At 34.0% G+C, this 20,924-nt stretch overlaps 1 protein-coding gene across 8 annotated transcripts in view; it reads left to right on the top strand.

The window, feature by feature from the left end:
• The window catches only part of SUCO (SUN domain containing ossification factor), a 92,373-nt gene that overhangs the window by 42,292 nt on the left and 29,157 nt on the right, over positions 1–20,924 (top strand). For 4 of the 8 annotated variants that reach the window (XR_006295459.1, XM_043568898.1, XM_043568896.1 and 1 more), the window contains exons 10-17: positions 5,073–5,180; positions 7,245–7,350; positions 9,636–9,656; positions 9,843–9,898; positions 10,624–10,715; positions 11,395–11,460; positions 18,241–18,309; positions 19,097–19,187. Coding sequence is in view for 7 of the 8 variants with exons in the window: in XM_043568898.1 (XP_043424833.1) it covers positions 5,073–5,180; positions 7,245–7,350; positions 9,636–9,656; positions 9,843–9,898; positions 10,624–10,715; positions 11,395–11,460; positions 18,241–18,309; positions 19,097–19,187 (609 nt within the window). In the remaining variant the exon portion in view is untranslated. The remainder of the gene's footprint in view (positions 1–5,072; positions 5,181–7,244; positions 7,351–9,635; positions 9,657–9,842; positions 9,899–10,623; positions 10,716–11,394; positions 11,461–18,240; positions 18,310–19,096; positions 19,188–20,924) is intronic. The other 4 variants (XM_043568902.1, XM_043568900.1, XM_043568899.1 and 1 more) reach the window with 1 other exon arrangement.

Raw genomic sequence — 20,924 nt, forward strand, 5'->3', positions numbered from 1 at the left:
ATGTTTTCTATTGATAAGCTTTATTTTTTTAACTGGTTAGTAGAAGTCTAACTTAGCAGTTGTTTATCTTAGAAAATGGATACAATGTAACATTTTATCTTAGCTCTGGATGGAACATATAAATTATATATGTTGCACATATTTTCTCTAGTTTGTGAATTATCCTTTCAGTTTCTTATCAGTGTCTTGATGAATAGAAACTTTTAATTTTAATGTAGTTGTACTTAACCTGTCATACAATTTTGGATTTGTTATATGTCAGATTTCTTTGGCATAAAAAAAAAAGATAACTCAAATTTTAAAATTCTACAAAATATTTGCCTTTCACATTTAGGTTTTTAATCCCAGTTGGATTTTTTTAAATATAGTATGGAGAAGGGACTCATTCTTCCCTCACCATTTTGCTGTTTAGATAATTGTTTATTCTGTAGTTCACACTTTCCCCTCTGATTTACAATGTACCTTTATCACAAAGTTTCCTTCTAAGCATGGGTTTGTTTCTCTATTCCCTGTTCTGTTCTGTTGGCCAGTTTATCGATGCCTGTAGCAACACCACACTTCCTTTTGCTTTATGGATCTCAGTACCTGGTAGAGCAAGTTTTTGTCTCATATTCTTCAGGACTGACTTGGCTGTTCTTCTGCTCTGCTTTTTCCTATCAATCTTGGACTTATCCTGTTGAGTTCCCCAAATGTCATGTCAAATTTTGTTTGGAATTTTATTGAATCTTGAGATGACTCAGATTTTGAGTTTTCTTATCCATAAATAGGACATATTTTTCCTTGTCTCTTAATGTCTTTCAGTAAGATTATTTTTAAAAATTTTCATGGTTGTATATCTTTTATTAAGTTCATTTCTGGGAAGCTATTTTTTGTTGCTATTGTAAATATATCTTAAAAATATATATTTTGTTGTGTATAGATGTCCAGTTTTTTATATGTGGATCTTAAACCCAGCTACCTTTTTATATTCTGTTTTTCTAATAATATGTGGATTATTCTTTAGGATTTCTGTATAGAAAATTGTAGCTTCTCTGCAAATTTTTCTTTAAAAATTTTTTTAATCCTTTTCATTGTATTTTACTTTCTTTTTGTCATCTCATGCTGGCAAGTTCCTTGAGAAAATTGTGAATAGAAAGATAGTAGGCAGTATCCTCTTACTCCTTATTTTGAAGGCATTGCATCTAACCTTGTACCATTGGATATATTCTACGTTTGGAACTCAACTATAAACTCATCTGGGCCTGTGGGAAGATAACTAATTTTCTTTCAAGCATGTGATTTGAAAACTAAGTAATACATTCACATGGTTCAAACCCAAAAAGGATAAAGGAGTTACAATGAGAAATATCCTTCCAATCTCTGTCATCCATCTTCTTATTCATTATTAAATTTTTAGATATGTTTTCAGTTTCTTTATGCAAATATAGACAAATTTATACAAATATAGATTTTTATACATCTTTTCACAGAACATAGTATATTATGCACACTATTTTTCACCTTGAGTTAAGTTTTAACTTAGTATCTGGTCATCTTTCAATTTTGTTCATAGAAAACTTTTTCATTCTTTTTGATAGCTGTATAAAATTTCATTATACGGTTGTACCATGACTTAACTAGTCTTCTGATGTTGGATATATGGGTTGTTTATAATCTTTTGCCATTGCAGTGTTACTGTAAATAAACTTGTGCATGTACAATTTTGTACTGGTGTGAGTAGATGGCATGTAGTTTAAATGTTTAAACTACATTTAAAACAAATAGTTATATGACTAGGTTTTCTATTTATTCTTAAATTAGTTTTGGTAAATTATACTTTTCTAGGAATTGGTTTAATACATTTTTAAAGTTTTTATAATAAAGTTATTTGTAGTATACTGCTTTAAATTTTTTTTAAATCCTAATATTTTAATTTATGCCTCCTATTTAATCCCCACATTCTACTTTTACTTTATTGATTCCTTCTATCATATCTTTTTATTTTTTCCTATTTTATGGATTTCTGTTTGAAACTTTATTATTTTATATTTTCTTTAAGTTTAATCTATTGAACTAAATTCTTTTGAGATATGCACATTTAAGTTTATAAACTTCCTTCTTAATTATATCAACTAAATTTTGATACATGGTGTTTTATCACACTGCTTTTGTGTTTAGATGTCTGATCTTTTTTTTTTAATTTTTCTTTTTTAGATCTCAGATCTTTTAAAATTCCTGACCTATAAATAATTAAAAGAAGCATGTTGAAATTAGATTTGTCAACTTTTATATGTAGTTCTGTTAATTTGCGCAGAATATTCTCTGCTTCTAAGAAAACATAAAAGATGAGGCATAAAAATGAAAAAGCATTTTAAAATCAACTGAGGAATATTTACAACCTATTTACACTTTATGTATCATGCGGCTATTAGGTGCATACACATGTTAGAATTGTTAAATCTTCTTGGTGAATTTACTTTTTTTTTTTTAACATTTATTTATTTTTGAAGGAGAGAAAGAGCGTGAGTGGGGGAGGAGAAGAGAGAGAGGGAGACACAGAATCTGTAGCAGGCTCCAGTCCCTGAGCCGTCAGCACGGAGCCTGATGAGGGGCTCGAACTCACAAACTCACAAACATGTGAGATCATGACCTGAGCTGAAGTCAGATGCTTACCTGGCTGAGCCAGTCAGACACCCCTTTTAAAACTTTTTTTTTTTATTGTTTATTTTTGAAGGAGAGAAAGAGCGTGAGTGGGGGAGGAGCAGAGAGAGAGAGGGGGAGACACAGAATCCAAAGCAGTGAATTTACTTTTTATACCTGGTAATATATTTGTTTGAAAGCTTATTTTTTCTGATATTAATATATAGCTCATGTCTTCTTAGAAGTGGAGAATTGTATACAAATTCTTTTGTATACATTGTATACAAAAGAAAGAAGTGGGGAGAATTAACTTTTTATTTTCTTCTTAATACTCTTTCAGAGTATTGTCATTGTAAATAACAAGTAAAGTCTCAGTTTGATTTTCTTTAGTTCCCTCTCCCAAGGTTGTTTTGGTGGTATGGGAAATGTTTAGGCTTTGGAACCAGGTGGATTTGGATTTTGACTTTTAGCTTCACTGCTTGTTGGCTGCATGACTGTTAGGGCTTTTGATTCTGCTGCTTTAACAGAGACCGTGGAACTGTGGTTTAAATAAGAGATTTAATTTTCTTTGATGGAAAAGCTCAAGCTGGTAGGTAGTGCAGGAGTGTAAAAGAACAATGAAAGGACCCACACACCTTCTGTCATGTTCCTTTTCCTCCCCTGCAGGTGTTGACCCTGCCTGGGTTGCTGAAATGATTTATTCCTCCCACATTCTCATTACAGCCTGTAAGGCAGTAGAAAGCAAATGGAGAAGTAGCAGCTCCCGTTTAAAGGCTTGACCTGAAAATTGCACTTGACACTTCTGCTCACAGCCCATCCTCCAGAACTAAGCAGTATGGCCAAGACTGAGAAATACAGTGGCCATAAGAGCTCAGCTACATCTTGGAGGAGAGGTTTCTTATTAAAAGATAGACGAGAAGAATGTGAAGTAACCAATTAGTGTTTATTGAATTGTTTTATAAAATGGAGATGATAGTCTTTGCAGTGTGGTTGTAAGAATTAAAGGATGGATGTAAATCATCTAACATAGTATCTGACCTAGAGTAAGCATTTAGCAAGTTAGGTTGCTTCTCTTCATGAGCTTTTCTCTAAAACCTGATCGCTTTTGCCATCTCTTAGAACTTGGCTCTGTTGCTCTGTCATAAATTAAGCACAATATGTTAATTTTAATGTTTTTGATTTATTTCACTGTCAATATATATAATAACATTTGGTATAGTTATTACATTATAGTAATATAGTAATTATAGTATAGTAATTAGTATTGATTAGAGTGCTAGATGTCATGAGTATTTCTCTTCCCCAAATGCCATACTGTATGCAGTTTTATTTTACACACATGATACCATACTTTTAATTTTTCCTAAGAAGCAGTATTTTATGGCATTCTTCCATGTTTATAAGTACAGGTCACTAGCATCATTTTTAAAGAATAGTTTTATTGAGACGTAATTGACATAAAAATATATATACACATGTAAAATAAACTGCAACATGTCAAAATATGCAATATGATAATTTTTGACATTTATACATCTGTGAAATTATCACCACAATAAAGATAATGCACATATCCACCTTCCTAAAAAGGTTTCTCATGCTCCTTTGTAACTTTTCCTTCCTAAACCCTGCCCCCACAATAATTAAAGATCAGTTTTCTATCACTATAGTTTACATTTCCTAGATTTTTATATAAATGGTATGTATAGTTTCTAGTATCATTTTTTTTTTAACGTTTATTTATTTTTGAGACAGAGAGAGAGAGCATGAACAGGGGAGGGTCAGAGAAAGAGGGAGACACAGAATCCGAAACAGGCTCCAGGCTCTGAGCTGTCAGCACAGAGCCTGACGCGGGGCTCGAACCCACAGACCACGAGATCGTGACCTGAGCCGAAGTCGGACGCTCAACCAACTGAGCCACCCAGGCGCCCCTCTAGTATCATTTTTAATGCCTGTTGGTATCTGATTGTTTGGGTGGACCATACTTGAATCCTCTATGCTAAACATCTAGGTTGACTTTTTCCCCCTGTGCCTTGCTATGTTACACTGTATATACATACAGGGGTGAATGTTTGGATCAATGTGTCCTTAGGATAGATTTCTAAAAGTGTATTGCTAGATCAAAGGCTGTGTTACCCTTTGAAGCCACGTATATGCCAAACTGCCATCTAGACTAGTCAGTTGACACTATTACTAACTGTCCTTTGTGAAGTCATTCCTTCTCCAAGAATGTGCTTTGTCATTGAAATATTGTTATCAATATCTTGTGTTATTTATAGTCAATATAAATATCTTGTGTTATTTATAGTTACCCCACCCCCCCAAACTAATGATATGCTAGAGAAATAATGAGTAACTTAGTGAAAGTCTATTTTATGCAAACTCTTTATGTTTCATATGAACTGTTATTTTGGTTGGTTTATCTCAATAATTGTCTTGTGTTCTTTTTAAAGGTTTGTTATTGAACTTTGTGAACCAATTCAAGTAAAGCAGCTTGATATTGCAAATTATGAATTGTTTTCTTCTACTCCGAAAGACTTTCTTGTTTCTATCAGTGACAGGTAAATTCTAAGGCTGCCTTCTACAGAGTTTGTTAGATCTCCAGAATAAAAATTTTTAAATGAATCACTTTTTGGGGCGCCTGGGTGGTGCAGTCGGTTAAGCGTCCGACTTCAGCCAGGTCACGATCTCGCGGTCCGTGAGTTCGAGCCCCACGTCAGGCTGTGGGCTGACGGCTCAGAGCCCTGGAGCCTGCTTCCAATTCTGTGTCTCCCTCTCTCTCTGCCCCTCCCCCGTTCATGCTCTGTCTGTCTCTGTCCCAAAAATAAATAAACGTTGAAAAAAAAATTTTTTTAAATGAATCACTTTTTAAAAAACTTTAATTTTATTTCTTTTATTTTAATGTATCAGTTTGTAAGAACAATAATACTACTACCGTAGTATCAGGCACTTGTGAATCAGGTTACTTTCATTAACTCATATAGTTTTTATAATCATCCTATGATCTTATTTATAATCATCCTATGATCTTATTCCTTTATAAGATGAGGTTAAGTAGTTTGCCTAGGTCAGGTGACTTATTCAAACCTAGATGTGTATGACTTCAAGGTCCTTTTTTTTTTTTTTAATTTATTTATTTTGAGTGAGAGAGAAAGAGAGAGAGAGTGAGCATGAGAGGCGGAGGGGCAGAGAGAGAGAGAGTGAGTGAGTGAGTCCCTAGCAGGCTCCACTGTCATAGTGCAGAGCCAAACAAGGGGCTTGAACCCAGGAACCTTGAAATTATGACCTGAGCTGAAATCAAGAATCAGATGCTTAACCAACTGAGCCACCATGTGCCCCCAGAGCCCTTATTTTTAATTATAACCTGTTGCTGCCAAACATTTCTTTAAAAAGTTATTAAAAACATTCATGAGTGTTTCATTTTTTATCATGAAATGTATTTTTGTTAAAGTATATTTTAAAAACTTTGTGTTGTGTGTGTGATTATAAAAGAATAAACATGTATTATAAGGAATTTGGTAAAGAACCACAATCTAATCAACCAGAGATAACTTATTAGCATTTTAATTTATTCTTTCCAGTCTTTTCTATACATTTACTAATTGTATTAAAAAATGAGTTTTTACTGCTTACATCCTGATAACTATCCTTGTCTTTTAAAGACACCATTTAAAATTCTTGATTGATTAAGGTATAATTAACATACAATGTTGTATTAGTTTCAGGTGTGCAACATATTGATTCAATAATTCTATACATTAAATATACCATTTTTAATGAATAGTTTAAATTTTCCCCCAGTAGGGGTATTTATTAATTCCATAAATACTTTGAGTGTCCCCAATGTGACATGTAGAATGCTATTCATTTAAACATTCTTCTGTAGTTGATCATTAGTGGTTTTATTTTCCATGCTGTTTCTTCTCCCATCTCACACTCAGCACTGCATATATACAGTTATTGAAGTTAATTCTCAAGACCTTTTGAATTCCAACCATTTTTCATACAATAACCTTGCTCTGATCCCTTCTTTTTCTCTAAGCTGTAATTTTAAGAGCATTCATTACTTGGAGGGATTTTTAAAATGCTGTAATAATAAAAAATAATACCTGTAGGCTTTTATGTTAGATTTCCTTTTAAAGAGGGGGAACAGCTATGTAAGATCTGTGAAATTCCAATCTAATGGTAAAGGATTTTTTCTGATTCCCTTTCCACCAGTACGTTTACTTAGACTTTATATCATCACATACGTTTCAGTACGTGAAAAGTAGAACCTCCTTCTTCCAAAATAATCTCTTGGTTACTCTTTATTTTAAAACCTCCATTGTACTTGGATAGAAGCCCAACAAACAGTTTTGGTTCTACCTTGTCTTCTCCTTTTCTTGCTTTCTGTAATGGTGTGATTTTCAAGATACTCTTCCCTTGTAAAGAGGAATCTGTCAGAGTTTAGTTGGAAAAGGAAATGTATTTATTCAACCCAATATTTTACTCATATTTAAACTATGTTAAGTGAGATGTTCACCCAGAGAGGGGAAAAAAAGCCAAACAGGATGTATTTTGAAGATGTGATGGAACTCTCAATATGTGGTTTATGATTTTTTTAAAAAAATGTTTCTATTTCCTAGATATCCCACAAATAAGTGGATTAAGCTGGGTACTTTCCATGGAAGAGATGAGAGGAATGTCCAGAGTTTCCCTTTGGATGAACAGATGTATGCAAAATATGTGAAGGTAAAGTTTATACATACAGGAGTATGTTTTTTAATGAAAACATACCTATTATTTATACTTCTTTGCTCCTCACCCCACCTTTTTAGAAATCATAAAACTTAAGAGGAAATTTAATGCAATATTCTTTTTGATAAAATTCTTGCATGGATGTTATTTTATGAGACAAATATTAATACATTCCCTTTTGTATACCTGGAAACTTAGGCCAATTTTTTGATATTTGCAGCTCTGATGAAATTTAAAATTGTATCAATATTTTTTTTGAGTCTTTATGTAAAATGTCATCTTCATAGTATCATATCTTTATTTTTGAGAGTGTGTGTGTGAGAGAGAGAGGGAGATACAGAATCCAAAGTAGGCTTCAGGCTCTGAGCTGTCCACACAGAGCCTGATGTGGGGCTTGAACTCACGAACTGTGAGATCATGACCTGAGCCGAAGTTGGACGCTTACCCAGGCACCCTATAGTATCATATCTTTATTTCAAAGCCCAGATTATTGTTAGTCACTGAAGTCTTTAAGCAGGTCTGATTTTCTTTTTTAGAATCTGATTCTTAGATTATTTTAATTTTAATATTATAACTTTTGCCTTTTTTATTGTATATTCAAGTGAACTATTCTGTGTCCAAATGCCAATTTTAAATAAACTTTTAAAAACACTTATATTCAGTATTCTTGCTGCTTCTTCCACAATGTAGAGGTGGAAATCTCTACCAAATAGAATTCTCACTTTTGAATTGGATTTTAGGCAAACTATGGGAATTTCTTATACCTCTCTTCCTCTCTTTTTTTTTCCTTAAAATAATAGCACACCTTAAAGTACAATTGTGTTTGTAATATGACCTTTTGGAATGACAGCAGCTCTAATTTCTGTCTTTTCTTCTTTAAATGTGTATCTTTTTTAAGCATGTATTAAATTGGCTTCTATGAATGGGTAAACTTGTAGTATTCCTAGTCTCAATCTAAAAATGCTAAATTCTATTTTTAAAATATAGTTAATAAATAGTTCAACAGTGTTCAGAAAAATGAAGGTATATTTTCAGTTTCTTTTAAAGTGAATTCTGAAATAATTGTTTAATGGCCTTTTTCTATAGCAGTTTTTATACTAGGAAAAGGAAAAATTGTAAGAATTATTTGGCATTTAATTTTACAATTGAGACAATGCACATGTTATGAAATAGTTCCAAGAATCATTCTTCATACCAACTACTTTATTAATAATGGCAGAGCATTTTATTGGTGGTAAAAAAATGCCAGCCCCTACTTTGTGTTTTTTATGGTGGGACACTATGGAGCATTTTGATGATTAGCTGTCTAAAATGCTCTTTTTGGTAGTAGTCTAAAAGCAAAAAACATTTAATTCTAAGTCCAATGTTAACAAATATTATGTAAGTTTACCTGGATTTTCCTTATCCCCAAATAAACCCAGATGTACAAACTACTTTTTAATAGTTTGTATTTTAACAGTGGGTTGATACATATCTTTTAGTTCCGTAAGTTATACTTGAAATAACATAGCATATGAAAAATTCATGCTTTCCCTAAAAAAATTTGTATATGGTATTATATAAGAATAAATATTATTTTGTATTATGCTAATATTTTTATCATTATGTATGTATATGTCTATATCCACATATGTATCAGTATATAAATAATATACAGATACATATATGATATGTATCTATAATTTTGAATTAATATAAGACACAGGCTGTTTCTAGATCCTCTTTATTACTTTTATGTATTTTTTTAAGTTTATTTATTTTTGAGAGAGAGATAGAGGGAAGGAGAGAAGGAGGGGGGGAGAGAGAGAGAGAGAGAGAGAGAGAGAGAGAGAATCCCAAACAGGCTCCATGCTATCAGCGCAGAGCGCCATGTGGGGCTGGATCCCACAAACTATGAAATCATGACCTGAGCCTTATTCAAGAGTTGGATGCTTAACCAATTTGAGCCACCCAGACTCCTCTCTTTATTACTTTTATAATGCTTTTATTTCTGACAGATAAATAAAACAGCAGCAATGAATTTTAGCTTAAGCAACATAACCTTAAAGTTAATTTAGTTCATTACAGTTCAATTATACTTTCTAGTTGTGATGGTAAGAATTTAAATCATTGATTTGATTTCTGCAGAGAAATAAGAGTACTACAATGTTATCCATTACAGTACATTGCTTTCTATACTTTAATTATACAGTATAATTTACAAATATTAAATGTTGCTTATGGCATGTTATCCAGACTTTGGAACTGATTTCTTTTTCTTTTCCTTTCTCTTGCTTCAGATGTTCATCAAGTACATAAAGGTTAGCAACCTTCTCTTTTGCAATATTGAATAACAAGGCATGGCATATTACTGCATGGCAAAAAAGCAAAATTTTACCATTATTGATTTTTGGGGAAATGAGGACTTTATTTTTAGAAATGTTATAATGAAAGAAACTGAATACATTGCTAGATAATCTCACATGCACTGTGCTTTTATTCTTTAGGTGGAGTTGGTATCACATTTTGGATCAGAGCACTTTTGTCCATTAAGCCTTATAAGGTATTAAAGAACAACATACATTTACTAAGTGATTAAAAAAAGAAAGTGATACACAAAAATCCCAGTATATTTAGAGTGAAGAAATAATTTCCTATCTTGTGAAGTTAATACTATAGAAATATAAGCTGTTAAACCTTTCTTGTTCCTAAATCCATTTTAGAAAAATGTAAAAATTTGCTCTGAGAAAAAATAACTATTATATGTGTCTGGCTTAGCTTGCTTGCTATTTTGCTATGATGATAATATATGGAAAATCTTAGACTGATATCAAAACTGGTCATTACATTTTTTTTTTTTTTAATTTTTTTTTTCCAACGTTTATTTATTTTTGGGACAGAGAGAGACAAAGCATGAACGGGGGAGGGGCAGAGAGAGAGGGAGACACAGAATTGGAAACAGGCTCCAGGCTCCGAGCCATCAGCCCAGAGCCTGACGCGGGGCTCGAACTCACGGACCGCGAGATCGTGACCTGGCTGAAGTCGGCCGCTTAACCGACTGCGCCACCCAGGCGCCCCTGGTCATTACATTTTTAAATGTCTTAAAAGCATTTTAATGGACACAGTGGATGGATGACTACAGTGTAAGAAACAGCCGTTATTTTGAAGTCTAAAAGCTAATGACCCTCAAAAAATGACCAAAGTTAATGTATTTTGTCATTTGTAATGAAGAGATGAGTCTTAACTCTGTTTTGTTTTGAAAGTCTTTAATGAAATTGTTGTTAATAGGGTATTTGGCACCAGCATGGTGGAAGAATATGAAGAGATCGCCGATTCCCAGTATCAGTCAGAACGTCAAGAACTGTTTGATGAAGACTATGGTAAGTGGCTTTAAGACATGCGACTATTATGTATGGTTTTTTTGTTTGTTTGTTTTTTAAAATCTACTAACCTGAAGGGGTAGGACAAGGTTTTTTGACAGCCTCCATTTCTACTTTATCAAGTCCTTGTGTTTTGCTTTTTTCTCTTTTTTAATGTTTATTTTAGAGAGAGAGAGTGCAAGCAAAGGAAAGGCAGAGAGAGAGGGAGACACAGAATCCAAAGCGGGCTCCAGGCTCTGAGCTGTCAGCACAGAGCCGACGCAAGGCTCAAACTCATGAACTGCAAGGTCATGACCTGAGCTGAAGTCGATGCTTAACCACCTGAGCCACCCAGGAGCCCCAAGTCCTTGTTTTAAGATGTCTTAAACCATAGTCTGAAAAACTGAATTTTTCCCTTCCCTAATTTTCCTATAAGCAAAATGAAAACATTTACTAAGGGTTGGTAAAGTACATGGAAAGCTTGAATAAAAAGTCTTATAAATGTGATTAAAATTTTGATAAGCAGTGGAATTATTTTCCTTAGTTTACATCTGTGTGATAAACGGCTTCTGAATCTCATAAACTTTTTGTGAATATATTTTAGATTATAGTGAATATTTATAATAAAATATGCTTTAAATGTCAGCCGACTTTGATAGGGATAGTTTTAGTTAATTACCTTCATTTTCTCTTTAAACAGATTATCCACTGGATTATAATACTGGGGAGGATAAATCCACAAAAAATCTTTTTGGTTCTGCTACAAGTGAGTATTTGGGGATTTTCCTAGACACTACTAAAGTATTTCCCAACTTTTTTTCCCCTGAAATATGTGGATATTTTGTTGTGGTATAGTTTAGGAAGCTCCTAGTCCCAATATTGAACTTGAGTTGAAATCAAAGATACTGCCTTTGAAATATATTTCCATAGAAATAAAATAAGCGTGGATGAAAAGAAAGAGAAGAGAAAAAAAATGCAAGCACAAGTTGTTTCTTCTACCCTAAGTGCTTATGTTGATAAGCGGATTCCTTGGAAGAATGGGCTGTGAATTTATGGGGGGAAAGAATTATTAAAGAGATCCTAGACCATATGCATAGAAGCATCTGGATAGTCATGCTAGATGGGAAGGGAATTTGAATGGTAGTTGCAGAGGTAGTATGTATGAGTGAAATCCTAGCAAACAAGGGTTTATCTATCTATGGATATAGTTTCTGATGTAATTACAAAATATAAAAGCTGTTCTTACTCATAATAATAAAGATTCTCAAGCAGTAACAATAATAGTAATAATAATATACTCTTTGTAAACTGAAGAAATAATGACTAAGATATATTAGTGCTTCAGTTTTTGTCATGCCTGCCTAGTGGTAGGCTAGCTAAGGAGACTCTCGGAAAGACTATTACCAACTGACACTTTATTTTTACTGTTATAATGCAGGTAGGTATATTTTAATGCTTGTTATTTTTGGCTATTCCTGAAGAATATAAAATACTAGAAGGAGTTTTCTTTTTATTTGGAGATTAATATGGTAAAAGTAAATCTTAGCAGAATAGATGACTAGTTTCTTGTGCATTTCCCTTGTTGCTCTTAGTAAGTAGAGTTCCTTGCATCCCAATCTTATGGTCTATGTTGTCTTTATACCTTTTGGGATACTCAACCAGTAGTTTATATACTTAAGTAGATATTTTGTATAGCTCCAGTATAGGAAGCTAGGAGTCACGTCGGTTTTTTTGTTTTGTTTTTATCTTTTTTCTTCTCCCTTCTTCCCCTTATGCTCTCCATAGAAAACTGTAGTCTTCAGTAGACTTTTTTTAAAAATTTTTTTTTTTCAACGTTTATTTTTGGGACAGAGAGAGACAGATCATGAACGGGAGAGGGGCAGAGAGAGAGTGTGACACAGAATCGGAAACAGGCTCCAGGCTCTGAGCCATCAGCCCAGAGCCTGACGCAGGGCTCGAACTCACAGACCGCAAGATCGTGACCTGGCTGAAGTCGGACGCTTAACCGACTGCGCCACCCAGGCGCCCCTTCAGTAGACTTTTTAAGGCATAGGAAGAAGAATGTTAAAAATACTTGCATAAGAGGAATCCTTTTTTTTTTTAAATTTTTTTAATGTTTATTTTTGAGACAGAGAGAGACAGAGCATGAACAGGGGAGGGTCAGAGAGAGGGAGACACAGAATCTGAAACAGGCTCCAGGCTCTGGGCTGTCAGCACAGAGCCCAATGCGGGGCTTGAACTCACTGACCGCGAGATCATGACCTGAGCTGAAGTCGGACGCTTAACCGACTGAGCCACCCAGGCGCCCCAAGAGGAATCCTTTTATGTAGTATTTAACTTTGTTGCGTATTAACTCAATATAATTTTTTTTCACTCTACTGCTAGTCAATTGACTTTCTAGATATTAGAAACTACTTTTAAGTAGAAAACTTAGCTATCTAGTTGATGATGGAATTAAAAATAGGTGCTTCATTCACTGCTGTGGGACATAGTTTTTTAGGAGTGAAAAACATGATGCTGTTTTATCTATGTGGATATTCATATTCATGTCCTTAAATCCATGTGAAAAATTCTGATATGTAGTAATCATCATAGCTCAGTGATGCTATATTAGCTATGAGGCAGCGTTATTATTTTATAGAGTCAGAAAATAGCCCCAGACTGAAAGATCTCTCGCTTCTGATGGTTACTGGAAAGGAAAGGGGCACCTTAGGGCACCTTACCATAGTATTAGATAAAGGAAATCTTGTTGATATTCTTGGTTTCTTTTTCTATATTCTTAGGGGATTAACTGCTAGACACCATTAAAGCCCAGTTATATCTCAATGGAGGACATTTCCCTATTTGTAATCACTTCTCTGACCAAGGTATTATTTGAATTAATTAGATATAGAATCTTCTTTATGTATATCCTACTTTGGGATCTTCTTCCTTGAAGATGTGTTTCTTGGTAACATATTTAGTTTTCTTTTTATGGATCTCTGGAAAGGTAGTCTATTTACCTTCCCGTGTTCTAGTGTTAAAAGAATTTGTTTAGTGAGACAAGATGGGTGGGAGGATGTCAGCTAAGCCTAAACACAGAAAATGGAGTTTAAAAAGATGTCCATCTCTTGATGTTTCAGAAAAAAGAGAGGCAATAGTACCTGATAAGACTTTGGTGTCATAAAGCTTATAGACATGACCTAACACTGCTGTCGTCTATACCTGTTCTTCCTAGTTTTCTGTGAAGAGTCTGGGACTATTTCTGAGCCTGACTTTGCTACTACCTCCAAGGTGGTATAACATTTAAGGAGTAAATAACAGAATGGAATCAGGCCAAAGAGCTAGTCTCTGGCACTAGAATATCTGAATTTAACTGTTCTCATCACACGTTGTGAATTAGCTTGAAGTGGGCCAATTTTGAACCTGACTTACTTTTTATATTTACATAGCGTCTCCAAAACAGAATTCTGTGGCTTTAATCTTAATAGAAACTCCTTTTTCCTTTTGGTATTGAACAGTTAGTTAGTAGTTACAGGAAATACATGTCACCAGAGTACATTGCATCTATTAGGACTTGGTTATCAAAGAACATACATACCATATATTTGGACATTCTTGATATAATTTTCCTAATTGCCAAAAAGGGAGAAACTACTATGTTAGAGCAACATTCTTGATTTTGTGTATATGCCGGCTAGGCAGCTCTTCTGCCTGATTCTTTTATTTACATTTTTGAACCAGAGCATTTAAATATTTTACATCAACAAAAATTCTTCACATTACTCTGCTTTTTTTGTATTTTGTCACATGGATTTTCCAGACCACTCTCTACTTTAATATTCTTGCAAGTCTGCCTTTACTCCTAAATACGGTCTGCATTTTGTTAGAATCACTTAAAGGCCAGGTTTCTGTGTGTATGTTTAAGATAGTATACAGTTTTTGGTTTCTTTTACATCAAAGTATTTTTATGAATGTATATATTTTAAGGACCTAGCAAGAGAAGAGAGAACAAAGGTGGACATGCAGCAAAGGTATCTGAATTCACATGGGAGGAAATAGTTATTTTGTTGGTTTGTCTTGTTATGTGGTATCATAGATAGTTTGTTTCCTGCATCCAAAAGAGCCAGAGTGTGCTGGAGACTAAGGATAACATGTTGATGATCCCTGGGAGAATTTCATTCCTGAGGGAATGAGATTGGATGAATAGTGCCCAGCTCAAAGATAAAGGAGTTGGCTAATCTGGGAGACAATAAGGACAGGTATCTAGTTTGGTACTGTATTCCAAATTATTACTTTAGCCTATTCTGAAGGATTTTTAGTGGTCAGATGATCATTGTGACAAGCTGTCACGTGTTTGGATACAAATTGGGAGTGGTCAGAATTGAATATTCACAAAGCTGCTTTCTCTCAAAAGACAAAGTAAGACTACATTTGGCAGTGTTCTGTGAATGTAGCAAAATTATTTCTTATGGATTGGATGGGCTGAGAATGTAGAAATTTGCCAAATTTTGCTTTTGCTAATGAATTCTGTAACAATAAATGCCCCCAAATTTCAGTGCCCCCAAAATTTTGTATCTGAGTTAAGATTGATTTTAGAGTATAGATTTGACTCCAAAATTTGGAATGTGTGAAGCAGTCAGTTTTAACTGAACTTTGGCTGGCAGACCAAGTAGAAGATCAGATACTGTTGCAATATTGGTTGATATTAAAAGTGGGTTTATGAGGAAATAACAAGAGTTTCCATTGCTCCTTTATCTTGGTTTGTGAGGAAATGTGGTGTTTCCATTCCTGGGTGTTTTTTTTTTTTTAAGTTTTTATTTAAATTCCAGTTACTATACAGTGTAATTAGTTTCAGGTGTACAGTATAGTGATTCAGTACTCCCATACAACACCTGGTGCTCATTACAACAAGTGTACCTAATCCCCGTCACCTATTTTACCCATCCCCCCCATGCACCTCCCCTCTGGTTACCATCAGTTTATTCTCTATAGTTAAGTCTCTTTCTTGGTTTGCTTCCCTCTCTCTTTTTTCCCCCCTTTGCTCATTTGTTTCTTAAATTCCACATATGAGTGAAATCATATGGTATTTGTCTTTGTCTGACTTTTTTTCGCTTAGCATAATACTTTGTAGCTCCATCCATGTTGTTGCAAATGGCAAGATTTCATTCTTTTTTATGGGTGAGTAGTGTTCCATTGTGTGTGTGTGTGTGTGTGTGTGTGTGTATGTGTGTGTGTGTACTTCATCTTTATCCATTCATCAGTCGATCGACACTTGGGCTGTTTCCATAATTTGGCTATTATAGACAATGCTGTTACGAACATTGGGGTGCTTGTATCTCCTTGATGTAGTATTTTTGTATTTTGAGGGTAAATACCCAATAGTGTGATTACTGGATCATAGGGTATTTCTATTTTTAGCTTTTTGAGGAACCTCCATATTGTTTTCCTGAGTAGCTGCACCAGTTTGTTTTCCCACCAGTTTGCAAGAGGGTTCCCCTTTCTCCACATCCTCACCAATATGTATTGTTTCTTGTGTTGATTTTAGCCATTCTGACAGGTGTGAGGGGATATCTCATTGCAGTTTTGATTTGTATTTCCCTGATGATCAGTGATGTTGCACATCTTCATGTGGTCTGTTGGCCATCTGTAGGTTTTCTTTGGAAAAAGGCCTATTTCAAATCCTCTGCCAGCATTTTAATTGGATTTTTAATTTTTGCTGTTGAGCAATAGTTCTTTACGTATTTTGGATATTAACCCCTAATCAGATATATGATTTGCAAATCTTTTCTACTGTTGGAATATTGGTTGATGTTAAAAGTGGGTTTATGGGAAATAACAGAATTTCCATTGCTACTTTACCTTCGTTTGTGAGGAAATACGGTTTTTTCATTCCTGTTTTTTCCCATGTGTTAGCCTAAGAATCAACCCTGCTTCTTTGTTTACCAATTTGTCAGGTCGAAGGGCAAGGGCAACCTATAATCCTAGACATTTATAAAGCAAGTACAAAGCTTTTGTGTGTTATACTAATGATTGGAAACAAAGTACCACTCCTTTGTTGTCTTTCATATATAGAACCATAATTATGTAAAGTTCAAAATTTATGACTGTCTACTAGTCATCACTTTTCAAACTGTCTGAAATTTCCTACTACTTTCTCCTGCCTTAAAACATATATCTACATAGGATCAGCTCCAGATGACAGTGCTTGGCTTCTTCTCAACTTTCTAGATAGTGTGCCAGCTTTCCTCCCTTACAGCCTTTCCTGCTTACATCTGTGGTTTTCGCTGAAAGTGTGATGAAAACCCTTTGGATCTCTTAGGAAAGGAAACCAAGGCAGAAATAACTGATGAGTCTTAATATGTAGCCCTTGCAGATCTTAATATTTTAATAAGAGAAATACCTGATACTGGTGAATTAACTTCTAGTGGAATATCCAAGATTAGATTGGTATTGGAAGTTAATGTTCCTTAAAATTACATCCTAGAAGGAAGCCACCTGTTCTCAGCACCAGCTTTTTATGGAGTTAGGTATTTTGTGGTACACCTGTACCTTTGGCTGCTTATTCAGGTACTAAGGTTTGTACCACTTTACTCGTCATCCAAATATCCTCTTTAGAAAGAGAGGCAGAATTGGCAGGTATGCAGATTGCTTTATGTATAATGCTGAAGGTGTTGTGACTTTGACTTCACCTGCCAATTCCCCTACCCACCCAATTTACAAAAGAATTGGTACCATTTATTATCTATTAAACATTATTTTTTTTTTCAACGTTTATTTATTTTTGGGACAGAGAGAGAGACAGAGCATGAACAGGGGAGGGGCAGAGAGAGAGAGGGAGACACAGAATCTGAAACAGGCTCCAGGCTCCGAGCCATCAGCCCAGAGCCCGACACGGGGCTCGAACTCACAGACCGCAAGATCGTGACCTGGCTGAAGTCGGACGCTTAACCAACTGCGCCACCCAGGCGCCCCTAAACATTATTAAAAGTTATCAAAGACACTTGTTTCAATGCAGTCACGTTGGGATTTAACCATATTATCAATAGATATGTTCATAGTTGAAAATAAAATTTTTATGCTGTCCTTCAGATAATAATCTTCCCATTTTGTTTATTTATACCTGTAAAAATCACCTGTTGAGGGAAACTGCTTCTTCACGCTTTTTTTTTTTGTTTTTGTTCTAAACTGTAAAGCCTTTAAAAAAGTAAGTTTTTCTGTACAATATTAATTTTGGTTGTCACATTTTTTTCCCTGTCCAAATCCAGGCTGTATGTTGAATTTTACTTGAATTTTGTAATATGCTAAAGATAGTGTTTTGGCAGAAGTTTCGGGGAAGCTTTACCAAAAAAGTATAATTAAGTTTCTGAACATAAAAATTCAGATTTATACTTTCTGGCTGAAATTTGTGTCCTATATTGGACTTATATAGTAAGCTGGACAAAAAGGTAATTAGTCCAGAAAATGCAAAAAGACCATTATAAATGGTTTTTTGACTATCTGATATTAAGCTTTATAAGAATATTTAGGTGTATTGGTATTTTTTTCTGATTGAATTTTGTTTTAGATGCCATTCTAAATATGGTGAATATTGCTGCTAATATTCTGGGAGCAAAAACTGAAGATCTGACAGAAGGTACCTCTTCATTTTATGGGTCTTTTAAATCTCTGATACTCAAGGGGTCATTCTCGTTACGAAAATTAATTAATAAGCCAAGCAGTGTGATTTTTCATTTAGAAATAAAGAGATGATGCAAAGGAACTTACCAGTCTTCTGTTATTCATTGTTTATATGAGTTTCACAAATTCTTACAATAAGGATCCTCCTGTCTATATGAAATTCATGAATTTGTTTTTTGACTCTTCCCTGCTGTAGAAGTAATAATTTTATCCCTTATTTCTTTCCTGAGGTTTTGATGCCCCAGTGGTACTTCATGCATGCTTTTCTTTTACTTATCAAACAGCTACCCAATTTAGAAGGTGATTTTTTTTCCCCTACAGAATGCCAAGTAAGAATGTCAGTAACAAGGAGAAACCATCTTGCTTTTTTTTTGCTCTTAGAAAATACTTAGTTCCAAGTGCAAACTTAAAATGACCCATACGTTTCTTTTCATTCTCTTTCGTAACTCCTTTAGGTGTCTAGAAGTCATGTTAATCATATAAGATTACATGAAATTCATAGTCATTTGACTTGCATTAATTATCTGAGAAGTTGAGAAAGAATATGCATTATTTGTAGCTCTGACTTTGTATGATCATTTCTTTCTAAAAGAACTTTGATAGAAGAAAATAAAGTCTGCAGTAGCAAACCTGTTCGACTTTTTTTTTTCTTCCCCGGAAACTAAAGTTCTTTACTTGTTATAGTGAAATATCTTCATGATATAGCTTTTTTAAACTCAACATGGGTATCTTTCTTAAAATAGGAAATAAAAGTATATCTGAGAATGCCACTGCCACAGCTGCACCTAAAATGCCCGACTTAGCTCCTGTTTCAACTCCTGTTCCATCACCTGAGTAAGTTCTATTGTGATATTAGAGTTCTGTTAAAATGGAGAGCTAAGTATACATAGAAAGATACTTTGGATTTGTGTGTGAAATGATAATCTATAGAAAGCTCTGAATCAGAGGGCAGGCATTCCACAACCACTTAAAATATCGGTGAGTTGCCTTTTGGTTACTGGGAATGCACTTTACTCCAGACCACGTGTTTGTTGTTTTGAAATTATGTATTACTTTTATTATTCACAACACTAAATCTTTTCCTTATTACAAATAATTGGCCTAATTCTACAGGTATAGGTTTGAGGACAAATTTTAAAAGCTTGCTTTTATTAAGTTCAAATTTAAAAACATTGATTAAGTATATGTGTTGTGCCTAGAAAGCTATAAAGGGTACCCTGAAATACCTAGACCGTGATTCTTAAATTACGTGTTTGTCACACAGCAAACTCTTAAGAGTGTTTAGTTTCTTAAATTGAATTTGATAGAGGTCTTTCCCCAGGTTGCAGTGGGGCACCTTGGGCAGGAATATCTGTCATGTAGTTAACATAAAATATCCTCATTTTTTTAGTCTTTTCTACCAAAGATGATTAAGGGTTTTTGCCACCTCTACTTCTTATCTATAACAGATAGGCTCATAATGACTGGATAATTGGGCATTGTTTCTGTAAATTTTGTATATTTCAGTAGATGTAGCCTCTCAGAACTCTGCTTAATGGGATAAGATTTTTGAACAGGAATTATGTAATGAAACCTGCAGTGGGTATGGTTTGAGCTGTAATTCCTAAATACCATACTGATACAGAAATGAGATTTTTTGTGCTTTGAAGGGCACAGTGACAAATTTGTATCCTGTGTTCATTCTGAAAGAGACTAAAGATATTTATTTATTGGATGACTAGAGAGAAAATATAGCATTACTTGTCATCGATTCCTAGAAGATACTAAGAAATCTGTGATTGCTAGTTCCAATTTTGTAACTAGGCTTCTTCAGTTAATAACATATAGTATGTCTTTATTTTTCAAAACTAAATGAAACCGATTTCATTTTATATATGTACACACACACACACACAGACACACACACACACATGAATGTTGAAAGATACCACATCACACTAATGTAGTAGTTTTTACTTTTCTGTATTAGAGTTTGATTTTAATAGATTTTTTTGTATAAAATCTATTTGCTTTTAAATGTTTTTTTTTATTTGTTTTAAATTCTTTTGATGATTATATGGCAATTTCTTTGAAGAAAATAAATGAAAATGAAAGAATCCATGATAGGGTGTCATTGTTGAGTTACTATGAAAAGATGACTGATTTTCTTTTTCCAGGTTTGAGTTTTTTAAAGTATAGCTCCGATTAGAGCATGTACAGATGGTATATAATTTAATTTGTACCAAATTAATTCACTTTAGTTTTTCTCCCTCCCCTTCTTCAGATTCTGCTCATTTTCACTGTCATAATTTATATGGTACATAGTAAGCAGTAGAAGATATTTAGAGATTATATATCTATATATCGTCTATTTAAAGGAACATAATCTAATTTACTGTTTCACTGTCAACAAGATGAAAATCTAGCTTTTTAGGTACTGTTTCATTCCTACCTTTGCTATTGTGATATTAGTCTATTCAAAAACATTTCCTGGCATTCTTAGTAATTTTTCAAAGTAGGAAAATTGTATATGAAAATGTTTCTTTTGGCATTCAATTTGCGTTATTTGAAAAAAAGATTGTACCTTTTGTG

Source organism: Prionailurus bengalensis, chromosome E4, assembly GCF_016509475.1.
Source record: "Prionailurus bengalensis isolate Pbe53 chromosome E4, Fcat_Pben_1.1_paternal_pri, whole genome shotgun sequence".
NCBI classification, from domain to species: domain Eukaryota; kingdom Metazoa; phylum Chordata; class Mammalia; order Carnivora; family Felidae; genus Prionailurus; species Prionailurus bengalensis.